We start from the raw sequence: 13548 nt of genomic DNA, 5'->3' as shown, positions 1-13548 counted from the left end.
GCCTAGAGTTAAAAGACTCCAAAGAAGTTTTCCTGCTTCCTTCACAGCAGGAACACCTTACCTAGAGCTATTATTGTAATTTTGGTCATTGATAGCTCAACATAGCATGTTTTGTTGCTTTACTGGGAGTTTATGGTCTGACCTTATGGATTATAATTACCTGTTTATGTCTATTTGTATGAAATCAAAATGGAAATATCAAAAGCACTGCCTAGGATTTCTGACCTGGAGTTTTTTGATTCCATAGGATTGCCTACAAGGAAAGGACAAAAACTGAGCATGTGAAATGCTCTTACAGAAATAGACTGGGCAGCCACAGGGATTCAGAAGATAATGACGCAGGCAAGTGTGAACTAAAGTTCAAGATCTACAGTCAGCGTATCTGGATCTCACCTGAATATGTAAGGGTTTCACAGATTTTGCAAGCTGGATTTACATGCCTATGTCAGGGAGAAAATCACAAGCTGGACAAGACAGTGGAGGATTTTGAAACAAATTTAAGTATTTTGCTGAATTTTGTACGCATATATCACCCCCAAGAGCTGATATGCTCTATTTTTAATTGCATTAGGCAACATTCTTCATAGGAAACAGTCCTGTTCCCAAAAATCTTAAGCTGATGAACTTGGACCTATCAATTCTCTAACTCCATAAAAAGATCAAAACAAGAACTGAAAACTAAATATTTTCAAACAGTGTTTTTCAAATTGTGGTCTATGGACCCCTAGGATCTCTGCAAAAGATCAAACTGCAGCTGGGGAAATTACGGCAAGACTGAAATGAAGAACTAAAATTTACACATCGAGATTTCAGCTCATGTAAACATATAAACAAAACTGGAGAAAAGAAAAGTAATAAAGCAATGTCCAAAGTTTAGTTTAGTCAGTTAGGGGAGCCTTCTATTAATAATGTTAGAGTAAATTTTTTAAACTAAAATATATACAATTCCACAGTTTTGTGGTAGGTGTTTTTAGAGGTGCCCAAGCATCACAAACAAATTCAATCCTGAAACAACAGCAATGGCTGCAATAGTACAAGAACAACAAAGAACCACTTTTGGCTATGAAGAGAAGCAACTAATTGACCTGAAGACTGAAAGGGAGAGAAAGGAAAAGTAGACTGAGATTTGATTGAGACTGAGACATGATTTGATTGAGTTTACAGATCTAACTGTAATTTTAAAGCCACGGTCTAGCGCTCTTCATAGAAAACCATTTAAAGTCTCCTTTTTTTTGTGTTAGGTGAAAGATCTGAAAAATAAAAATAAAATGGTGAAAAGGGGAAAAAATGTTTAGAGCTTCAAGAAAGTATGTAGGGCAAAATTAATAAAGGGAAATAGCAAAGCTATATAATGATTATCCCATGTCTACCTCTTAGCTGGACTTATTCATGAGAAACTGGAGTCTGTATTCCATCTTTGTATCTGCGTGCGCATGATGGCGAAAACTCTGCTACCCAATATAGTCAGCAGTCTAATGTGTGTCACACCTCTAACATCTATAACATTGTTATCCTGCAGACTTTGAAGACTAGGCCTCCCAAATCCTCCCAAACTATGTAAGACAATAAAAGTCCTTGTGCAGATTAAATGGACTTGACTTACAGTAATTACTGTGCAGAACGTATTTTTCCACCATAGGAAATCACTATTCCACATGGAACTTTGGCAGACGCAGCTGCTTCTGCATTTTTGAAATCACGCAAAAGGCGAAGAATGAAGATTGCAAAACTGAAAATAGGTGAAGAGAGATTTTCACCATAATAGGAGGACTGGAGCAGCTGAGTAGAGCCCTGAGATTTCAGGTCAATTGCTGAGGAGATGCTGGTGGTTAGATGGAAACCTCAGAAGGCTGTCCTTAATGTATAGAGCTTCTCTGTCTCTGCAGTGTGCTTGGACAGCAGTATTAACAGTGCTGCAAATAAAACTAGGTCTAAGAGAACGAAATGAAAAAAGAAAAAAAAAAAGAAAAAGCGTGCTGGATTTGTTTGAGGAGTCCTTCTGGAAGAATCAAGCTGGAAGAAGTGCTGAGAGAAATGGGAAATGTTTAGCCTCGAACCCCGACATCAACAGCAATTTAGTACAAAAACTTGTGTAATAAAAAGTACAAAAATTCCAGCATTTTATGCCACTCTCTGCATTTTAACTTTCACTGTAGTTCCCATCTCTTGACCCTTGCTGTCAACGAAAGCTAACGTCTCTGCACCAGTATATTTTTTTCCTTGTATGTGATCAGCATATTTTGGGTACTAACTGCACTACAAAACAATACCAGATAATGGTAATAACAGCATGAGCAGGTGGGTAGAAATTATTGTGTATGAGTGCACAAAAAGCTTATTCAGTAGAGGGCTGAAGAGTTACTTGGTGTGGTTTTTCAGTAAATTATAGTAAGATTCTCTTTTTTGTTTCATATCTTTTGTAAGACATGAAAAAACTTTTGGAGGAAATAATCTACACACATTATGAAAACAGTTTGGTACATGCATATGCTACATTTCATGTTTACTTCACAGTTTTGGTTGGTTGGTTGGTTGGGGGTTTTGTTTGTGTTTCACCATAATTATTAATTTTTTATAATTAATATTTGGGGGGGGGGGGGCACCTTGGATTTTTTTTAACATGTTCTATTATTTGTATTCCTTGAGACCTCATGGCTGGAAACATACTTTGCCTTGGCACACAATCTAACCCAAAAGTCCAAAAAAGATCACTCAAAATGTTTTCTAAGAGGAGAAATGTATTTTGGAAATCACCAAACTACTTAAGCAGGCAAAGGATCAGTACCTAAAGGGAAGTTTTACACCTAAAGGGAAGTTTTACAAAGCTGTGGAACGCAAGCGTCACAGGCTTTTTTTTTTTTTCTTATTCATACTTTTTTTATTACGTATAATTACTATGCAGATTAAAAATCTATGCCAGCAGGCTGGTGGGACACATCCTCTAATGGCTACCAGAACTTCCCCAGAGCTATTTGGTAGTCTTAATGTTTTTCTTTACTACCTTCCAATAACTGCCAACACAAACAAGCATGAGAACTGTTTTCAACAACATCAAGACTCTATTTGAAGACCTTGTATAGAAATTAGTGCTGCAAAGCTTCCTGGACACTAGTAGTATGTGCTATGAACTTAACTGCCCTTAAAAAAACCCACTAGAATGAAAGAGGAAATGTACACCTAATCAAAAAAAATATTTCAAGATAGGGCAGGGATACAGAAATAGGAACTACATATTTTGGCAGCGAAAGCAGCAGACATAGCAGAAAAAGTCAAAATGATACTGTATCAGATTACTGGAAAAACTTAAAAAAATACATCAATTTTAAGGAGTTAGAAAATTCCAAAACTAATAAAAAACCCCCAACCAAACCTAAAATTCCTTTGGAAGTGGGGAGATAGAATTGGAAGCAAAAACCCCACCAACATCTGCATTTAATATTCCAGGCCAGGAAAAGTCTATGAAGAAACTGCATGTCAGTGAAACTGATTTTAACAATGGAGAAGATGCAGACGAGCACCATCATTACTACGCAGGAGACAGAACGAAGAAAACCACCACCACAGTAAGCCCATTTCCATCTCAGGCCGTCCAAGGTTTATTACAAACAAGCACCTCAAGGAGGGAAATACTGAAAATTGTGAATAATGACATTTCCTTGACTCAGACATGGCAGATCTGTCTTGACTATTATCACAGGAGAAGTTACTGCAATACTTCCTTTTTAAGGGCAGCTTTTAATGTAAAACTAAGAATAGATGAAGAGCACAGAGTCCTGGGTATGCCAATGAAACTAGGAGTTCCAGCATGAGCAGCCTTGTAAGGAAACTCAAAACCAAGGGACCTATATGACAAGTCAGATGGAACGTTACAGGTCTTGCTCCTCAGATGACTGCTTGGAAGCCAGACTGATTGCTTTGGCCAAAATGATCGGTCTTGTAGTTCAGCTTTGACTGTTTTCCAGCTGGAATAAACAGTAAATTTCTCCAAAAAACTGTGACAGTTTTCTCAGTACAAAAAATGCAGAATTTCCATGTGGAGAATGAAAAATTAAATCGACAGATTAGTTTATACTAGTGTATCCCCTTCTCTCATTTTTCTTTCCTAAGAAATGAATGACATTTGCATTAACATACAAAACCACCTTGGCCTGCATTAAAGAAAATGGGTGAAATTGAGATTTACAAGATCAGAAACTACGTCTAAGATATGATCATGCAATAATTTAGGTTTGAAGAGATCTATGAAGGTCATCTGGTCCAGGTCCCTTTTCATGACGGGGCCAACTTAAAAGCTACATTAGGTTGCTCGGGGTCAATCAACAAGCACAGGAGTTACAGACGCTCACTGCTTGAACAACAGAGTAAAAACTGAGTAGCTCAGTACTTGGTTCAAACTAACCAGAAGAAAGAAGGATGAATGGAACTTGGCTATTTCACTCATTCAGCAAATGAAGAACTAATTGAAGGAAAAAGATAGCAAAAATTGCAGAAAATCCAGTATGTATTTAAATGTGATACTGAAAAGAAGGCTGAGTGAAATGTGACCTGGATCTACTCTAAAATTCTTGGAAATAACATAAAGGGTAACAAAAGCTAACTACATTACAAAGTCGTAATCAACAGCTGTGTATATATGATTACTAGATCACAGAAGCACATCTATAATCAAAACATTTAAGCAGAAGACGTCCATAAAACAAGAGAAAGTTTTCCTCTCCAGGCACCAGTTACATCCAATAGCTGTGTAAGAAGGATACATACAGTTATCTAGCTCACACACTACAACCATACTACATACTTTGAGAGATTTCAAGTAGAAGTTACAATCAAAAGCAAAATTCTTGATGACATTAAACAGAATTCTAGACTGGACATAGACAGCAGCTTAGTGCCAGGAACAGTAGCAGTTTCAAGGACCCTGACCAACCAAATAATGAGTATCAAGATTGGAACTTTCCAGGTTACTTAAACTATCAGACGTTTTCTAAGATGTGATAGCAAAATGCTGCAAGCACCCTATTTGGCAATTATTTGGGTGAAAAAGATGCCAACATACTCATCCTAAAAGGAAAAATCCTTTAAATGAATGTGACGTTGTCAACTGTCAGGTATGCCTTATTGTGAGAGAACAGCATGGCTACAGTGTGCCTTTTCTTGGGCAAAACCCATAGAGATCTCAGTGCTCCAACAAAATCACATTGTACAGGAGACTTTAGAACCTTTCTTTTAAAATAAAAAAGTAAAAAATCAAGCAGTTGCGTTGGAAAGCAGCTGACTGTATCCCACATTTATTTGAAGGGTCTAAGTCCTCACAGTTGGACGGATTTTTAAACCACTGTTTCACTTTCATCTCAGTCTCGATGTCTTGCAACCAAGTCACCAAGAACACATAAAGCTGGCATATATAAGACAAGCAAGAGATATGACAAAATCCCATAACATATACGACTTCATTTGTTTAAAAGCAACCCTCACAAGGTTTTGTATGCCTGAAAGTACATTTTCATTTCCGTATTAGCATGAGCCTGTTAAAACCAAATACTTGATAACTGTACCGAAAGTCAGAACTCATTTCTTTGTCAGCCAGTGCATTTCGTCTGAATCTTGTCACTTTTCAGACAGCAAAACGGACACACAGCATACTACACGATAATCCTCTGACTCAGAGAAATTTGCATCCATTTAACTTCTATGTTTGTACTTACTGACAGTACTTACTGTAATTGCAGTCACACATGCAATTTTTCATGAGAGTCTCTGAGAGTCTCTCACTGTTTCCTCCCAAACACTGTCCAAATTTCTTAATTATTCAAAAGTCTGGCCATTAGCTCCTGATCTTTAAAGGCTGCCTTGTCAAAATCCCAGCTCAAAGGAAGATGGGTGTCTGGCTTGCTGCAGAGCTTCCCAGAGGTGCAGCAGCATGTTGCATTTGAAAGAAGAAAAGAGAAAAGCAAACAAACAGCATGATCTGGCAGGACCTGATGTGCCCAGTGTTCCCCTGCTGCTTGTTTTGCCCCCTTCACACTGAAAAGTTGTTTGTCTTGCTTCCCTCCTGATGGGTGTGGGGGATTAACTCTTTAGCTTCTGGGCTAGGCACTAACGTATCCTACCTGTTCTACCCCAACGGGGTGACAGACCTTGGGCAATGCGACTGCAGACCATCTTTGCCATGTACTGCTCCTCAAGAGCATACATCTGAAGAATTACAGGCTTGATCTGTCTTGCTGTCACAGGATCTTTCTGGTTTAAAATTACCCATGGAGACTGAGATACCCCATTCACAAACATTTTTATTGCTTTTAGGTCTGTCTGGTTGAGATCTGTCCTGAACTGTCTTCAGCTCTGGATGCACTGAACCGTCAGAGCAGCACAGGGATTCACACAGCCTCACTGATGGCTTCAGGAAAGCTGGAAAAAACAGACTCTCCAATTCAGCTTGTCAGCTTCTCCAAAGCATTTCAAGGCCAAGAGGTTCTTCCCCAGTTAATCCACCATGTGCTGCTAAGCACACACACTTGCTCCACCTCTTCTGCAGCTTTAAGGCTGTACGGAAAAGTAATGGAAAAGTCTGCTTCCCAGTCTTAAAGTATTACCTGATGAATTTGCAGACATATCAGGGACTCTGCTAATCAATTTACTGAGCTGTTCCATTGGCTCTCTTCCTCCTATTTTCAGTCAGTTTTGTTCACAGGCCCGTTTCCATCATCTAGTGAGCAATCAGCTCTGGCCAGACAGGAGACTTTCAGGGCTGTATGCCATTCCTCACAACGCTGATACTGGCTATGCGATGCCAGCTGTCTTAATCACTTTCTTATCTTCCCTGTATTCAGTGTGCCAGCAAGCCTGGATTCAAATGGTAACAGTAGCAATTTCTTGTGCTTCTTCCAATGCTCTCAAGATGTCCTCAAAATTAGGAAATACACATTTTGAAATGGGAGTTTGATTAACAGAGCCACTCTAAGAAGGACTACATCATTTAAGTCCTATGAGACTCAAGGGGCATGCAGCACTGCAATTTATATCAAATGTTTTTGATTTTGGCAATGGCCTCCTAAATCCAGAAAGACTTTCACTGTCTTTCTCTTTTGAGGCCTGGGGGAGAATAACAGCCACCACCTCATCAGCGAAAAGTCACCCCTTTATATCTTAAGTCAGCCTCCACCAGTCAGTACTGCTATCTTCTCTAGCTACTAGTAACAAAATCCACTCTCCAAAAGACAGCTTTTCTCCATGGTCTTTGGTCTGCTTACCAAAAAGTCCTCTCATAGGATTGACAGAATTGTTACTAATTAAAGTTTAAATCCATCTTACCTGCTTCTGCATAGCTCCTGCCTTCCTTATGACACTTCCAACAGTTCTAGCTGGGTCTGCCTGCCTCCACCTTGGTTCCTTTCTGAACAGAGCAGTCTAAAAAAGTTTTTCTCTTCTGGCCACCTGGGCATTGCTCTCAGCATCAGGGACTTTTCTTTGCTTCCATGTCTTTTCTACACTTAACCAAATCCATCCCATTTCTGTCACCATGTATGGCACAAAGAGTTCAAGTGTGTAATGGAAGAGAGTCTCATTAATAACATACAGTTCTTTTCAAGGACGCAACTGTACTATTTTAAAGCAGAACTGAAATGGGAACACAAACTGCATAGCCTGACAAGCTCAGCAGCACCTACTGCCTTTCTTAGTCGCTACTCCAGAAACACATTGTTTTGCTGTCTCTTCTAAGCCTTCTCAACTGATTGAGGAAACTGTTTCTTGTTCTCCAATTGCATTGCTAACGTAGTCTAATCACCTCTTAACAAGACAGAACAACATAGCTGCAGCTCACCCTTTCACAAGCCACAAGCCTTTAAGAAATAACAGATATTCTTGATGCAATACACAGCAATTCTAGCCCACTTTAGGAGTTTTGGAGCCTGTCAAAGAAGCTCTTTCTGGGTATCACAATTTCCCCTAGACTTTTTTTTCCAATTCTCTTCCTTTCCCCTCCATTTTCTGCAATGGTTCCTCATTCCTCCTCCTAGGAGCTGCTGGTCACAAGTTCATGAGCTAAGAACCAACACCTAAGATTAAACCACACACTGCCTAAAATTTAAGGTTCAAGATGGGTTCTGTGCAGAATTTCGTGCTGTTACCAGTTTAAGGATAATAATAGAAAAATATCTGAAACAGAATAAACCAGAATAAAAACAGAAACAGAAGAATCCAGTTACCAAAGCCAAAGGGATGGTTTTACCAAAGGGAAAAAAATGTGCCATTCATTACACTTCTGAAGCAATCAATAAGCAACACAAACAAATGTTTTTCTTCCTTGATCTGATTTTTACCACAAAAAAGAATAATTTTTGATTTTTTTTTTTTAAGAATGATAATGTATATTGGGACTAGTTGCATAAGATGCATTTTTAAATTGCCAGCTGTTTTGAGATACTGAAAGAAAACTACATATACGGGAGGAACGTATCTTTCCTCTCCATGGTGCAATGCAATAGTCAAGCTTCCTACAGTGGCCCAACTTTCATTCCAGTATTTCAGTGAACAACCATCTCAATAAGCAAGCAGCTTAAGTCAGTTGTGCTGAGCATCCTTCAACCCCAGAGAGAGACAACTGTACATATAAATCTTGATCTCATATATCAGGCTAATATTTCTTGTGTTCACCTAGTTTCTTTATCTGCTAAATGGAAGAGATTTCTTGACAAAAAGCAGTATATTTTCTTACATTTGACTGTTATTCTTTCTGATAGGAAATTGTCCAGATTTAAATAGGCAGATTGTCCAGACCATAAGTACTCTTGGAAATTTCCTAAAGATTTCTCAGATGTGTCTTACCTGTTAACTTAAAAGAAAGCAAAACCAAAGCATACCTTTTCCCTATCAGAACAGGAGTAAACCCAATTTTGTCTTACATACATATGTATTTTCATTTGAACTGACGGACATCTGACAGTCTAAATTAGTTGGATTAACTTAGAAAATTATTTTATTTAATTACCTTGTGTCAGGTTTTAAGTTTTCCACAGTAGAATGGGTTTGATTTGTAGTGATAATCGATTTCTCCTTTTCACCATCACTTGCTCCATTTTCAGTTGACACAACCTCATACTCTGGAAAATTACAATAAAGAAAAATTTTCTTAAGCAACAGCTTTTGAGCTTCGTCATTGCTCCGTTTTCTCATCTGATTTCCACTCTTACTGTCCAACAGGCCATAAGGACATCTTGTGTGAACCAGTCTGGACATTAGTATGCTAAAATGGTTAGGAAAGAGAGATCCAGTTCCACATTACTGAGTGCCTAGCCCCTTTTCCTTCCTCATAATGAAATTATGGGATAGAGGATACTCAACACCTCACCTCTGCCCAAAGGTACATTAATGACAAAATGCTAAATACAAATAAGTATAAGCTTTCTGCAGTTTGAATGAAAAAGTATCAAAGATGAAAGTACAGTTTCTAAATGATTAAACCTTGATTAACTTAAAATGAGATCTACATTTTTAAGATTTCCAAAGGAAACTGGCCAACTAACTTGGATTGTGCCAGTTTAGAATGAAATAATTTTGCTAAAATTTATTTCTGTATTTGTGTGATTTATAGTCTCACCACCTTCTTTTCATCTCACTGTGATGCATCATCAAGCACAAGCCATGTTCTGAACAGGGAATTAATAACAGATGCTTGGGAAGAAGAAACCGCTTTAGTCATAGGCCTGTTCAAGATACAGTCTCTCTCTAGCAGGCAACCTCTGTCCTGGTTCATAACAACCTCTTCTAATAAACACACTGAGTATACTGCTAATTTTCCTCTCTCCACAAAGAAATTCACAACCTCCCCAAGCCCCTTCCTTTTCCCTTCCTAAACCCCGTCTATAATACCACGTGCAGCCTTGCCAACTGTAAGCCAGCAAAGGAGAATGTTTTCAAAGAACACTTGGAATGAGCATTTAGATCTACAGCACAATGAGTAACGCAGGTATTATACCAGGAGGATAAAGACCATCTATCAACAGTTACTAGAAAACAACTTACTTTCCTGGTTTTTTTTCTAACAATACTACTAATTTTCAAGTTCTTGTAGGACTTTTTTTTCCCTAAATTTTTTAGTTCGCAATACAAGGAGACCCATTTGTTTCAACACAGAAAGATAACACACCTGCAATGAGATTCAGTGTTAAAAAGGAAAAAAACCCTCTTAATTGTTGCTGGACTGTCAGATCCTCACTCCTAGTAAATGCAGGACATGTGTACGTAAATGAGCATACACACACAAACTGACCTGATTTGACCTCAACTATGGCTTCCTTTGCAGTCTTCTATGCAAAGAGCAGCCATCAATACTGCTGTGGTGAATTATGTAAGACAATGCAATTAAATGGAAGTGCAGAGCAGCCCTAAAAAATTATGTTCTAAAATTCCAAGTTTCTAAACCACAGCAATTCAACTAGAGCAATTATATACAAGTATGCACAAGTGAATGTCACGTTGACTGCAAGAGTTTCAAAAGGGACCTCTACACAACATCTTTTTATCTTTACCTTGTAAGAGACTCAGTTATTTAGAGCATATACAGAGCAACGTAAACCTTTAAAACAGGTTTAAAAGTATGCCAGAAAGTCAGCATGAAGGAAGGAATTACTGCCGATACCGAAGATTTCTAAATTTCCACGTTCAGAAGTCCTCCCCCCAGCAGCCACCCGCGAACATGAAAGGATCAACCACTGCCTATTAAAAACAAACCCATGGACCTGCAGGAATGGCTGTCTCAGATGGGGATGGGGTGGGGAACCACTACGTAGAGAGCTTTTACTACTGATCATTTTTTCAAGTGGGACCCCAACGCAATGACCGAAAACATTAGCATTGATAGTTACCACGTATTTGTGTAAAAAATATCTGTGTTTTCTCTCTGTGCATTTCCTTTTGGGAAACAAAGACCTTTTCCTATATAGCCACCAAGGGCTGAATGAACCATGGAGAAAAAAGATGTGCAAAAGCCCTTATTTGCCCTAATTAAGCCTCATTAGAGAAATCATTTTTATTAGGAAGCACAGCAGAGAGAGTGGATACCCACTGCCTTAGGTACATCCAGATAAAGAACAAGTAGGTAATTTACAGGAATTCATTCCTGCTGCCTTCTGCCAGCCCCAAGTCAGTATGTGATGTGAACTTTTTAGTTCATTCAAGTTGGAAAAGCAAGTGCAGCACACACGAATGGGCGTGCAAACATGTGCATGCACACACACATGAACAACTACTGAGTGCATCCAGTACCTGCACAAGTCTTGGTGTGTAAGACAACAAACTGCCCTACATTTCTGTGGCAACACAGCAGGAGTAGCAGAGCACCAGCAAAATGGTCTTGGTTCCTGGAATTTGTGGCCTTTATGAAAACAAGGAGGTAAGCCTGATCGCTGTTCTTGTTATTATTTGTCAGACCTTTCCGTTACTAAGTAAAAACTTTTTTTAGGAATACCCAATACAATGAAACCCCTTGTACACTGCTAAAAGTCAAGCAAAGTAACTGTTTCAAAAAAATGGCTCAACAAATTACCTTTTCTGTTTCCACAGTTCTATCTGAAACAGTGCATTAAAGAAAATGTGATGCCTAAATCAGATGATTGAAAAAACATGTATAAAATACAAAAATAAAAAGAGATGACAGAGAACTTGATATAAGTCTGTCTAAGCAAGTCAAGTCATACTGGTGCCAATATGAAGTAATCACTGTTTTCAGAAAATGCAATTCAACACCTTCTCTTGAATTCAAAAGTGTCTTTGGATGAGTCATGAACTGTGAAATTTTTTGAAGTTAAGATGAAGGAGATAAGCTCAATGAGAATATTTGTAAGCCACAGAGTTTAAACATTTTGTATTATACGTTGAGGGTAAAAAAAATGAAGATGGTATTTATGGGAAAGCCGCTATATTTAGATAGAAGACAACTAGACTGAAGAAGTTTCTCTCAGTGAAGCAAAATGAGTATTAGTCACATACTCCTCAGAAGGTCTGAATCTTCTTTTCTGGAATGGGGAAGGGTATGCCAGATGTCTCCATTATCACTGAATAGTCTTACAGAAGAGAAGAAACTTCATAGAAAGTTAACTTTTACAAACACTGATTACAACTGAACAGAGAAAGGGTTCCCACCTAAAAGCTCAGAAGAAACAGCGAACATTGCTTGCTCTGTATTTCACAACACGCATTGAGAAAGAAAGGAAATAGCGCCAGAAGGCAATTAGGCCTCATTCTCATCATTAGATGATGTGTGCTGACAGTTTTACCAGCTGTGGTGGAAATATTTTTCTATTTTTGCAATACAAATGGTTGTGCCGCAGTGGGTTCATTAGCATACTCAAGGAAAACAGCAGATCTACTTCCAAGAAAACATGCAGACTAAATGACGTTATCTGACCTAATCAAGCTAAGGACTGGTCTGTGGAGGAGGCCTCCAAATGACAACAGCAACAAAAAAAGCTCTTCCTGGAACAGAAAGCAGCATTGCAGAACCGCCTGGAATGGGGAGTGTTCACAGAGAGCCTATCCTTAGCCTAATTCTGAGGTTAGCAATAAACTCACACTTCCTTTTCTTCCCAGGATGAAGCACATTTTAGAAAGCAAGCCAAGTAACCATTTTTCTTTCTTTTTGGTACTTTTTATTAGCCTACAGACTCTTTTTATTCCCATTTCAATCCAGCAGAAGGGCTAACTTTCTTCCTCTTTCCCAGAAGAAAAAGGTGCAGGCTACCTTTTGTTTCAAGTGTCCCTTTGGTTTTGAATTTATTATTTTTCAAAATGGTGGGGAGACCAAGAAAGATTAGGGGCTACATCTAGTAATTATTTTTAGAAAATCAAGGAAGGACTGATTTGGGGAAAAGAGCGGCCTTGCTTGTAACAGTCACCTAATTATACCCCTGCACTGAAATCTCCCACGACATGCATATAGAACATGTGAAAACACCCCACTTACATGCTAAAGTGAATAGTTAATGATCAAGTCTTAGTTCAAGTATTATCTGTTCTCGTCACCTGTAATGCAACACAGCCAAAACACAGGTCATGGCTGTGATGCGCCAGTGAATTTGCAAATCAAAGTTTTGTGTTCGTGGTAAAAACAAAATCCATTTTCCTGACAGTACAGAAGAACCATAGTTTTCAGTTTTTAATTGATTTAAATGTTCAATTTTGGTAAGCTTGTTTTGATATACAGAAGTCAACGAAAAATTATGAGTGTTCATTTTGCATGCTTGCCTGTCTGTGTATTGATTCCTGCATGACTCATAAGGATTTATTCTCAATACAAAAACCTTCCTTTGGAAATGAAAAAAACCCCAAACAGCTTCTTGTAACATCGTGAACTTGGTGATCCTGTGGCGGGTACAGCAAGTATTATGCTGGCAGAGTTCTACTGACCTACTAGATGGGTGTAAGGTTTTGTTGTGTCCAGCCCACTGACCAACAACATCCTCAAGTCAAGAAAGATGACTACGTTATATGAATGCATCATTATACTAAAGACTACTGTTGCATTGCTGAACTTCTTGACTAGATCTTAGT

General features: G+C 38.5%; 1 protein-coding gene across 1 annotated transcript in view; it reads right to left on the bottom strand.

Moving 5' to 3' along the window:
- LOC121083149 (ABI family member 3 binding protein) overlaps positions 1-13548 on the bottom strand; it is a 163873-nt gene that overhangs the window by 12364 nt on the left and 137961 nt on the right. Inside the window, exon 56 of the mRNA XM_040583185.1 lies at positions 8990-9101. Within this exon, the coding sequence (XP_040439119.1) occupies positions 8990-9101 (112 nt within the window). The remainder of the gene's footprint in view (positions 1-8989; positions 9102-13548) is intronic.

Source organism: Falco naumanni, chromosome 2 (assembly GCF_017639655.2).
Source record: "Falco naumanni isolate bFalNau1 chromosome 2, bFalNau1.pat, whole genome shotgun sequence".
NCBI lineage: Eukaryota > Metazoa > Chordata > Aves > Falconiformes > Falconidae > Falco > Falco naumanni.
This window is presented reverse-complemented; position numbering and strand designations above follow the sequence as displayed.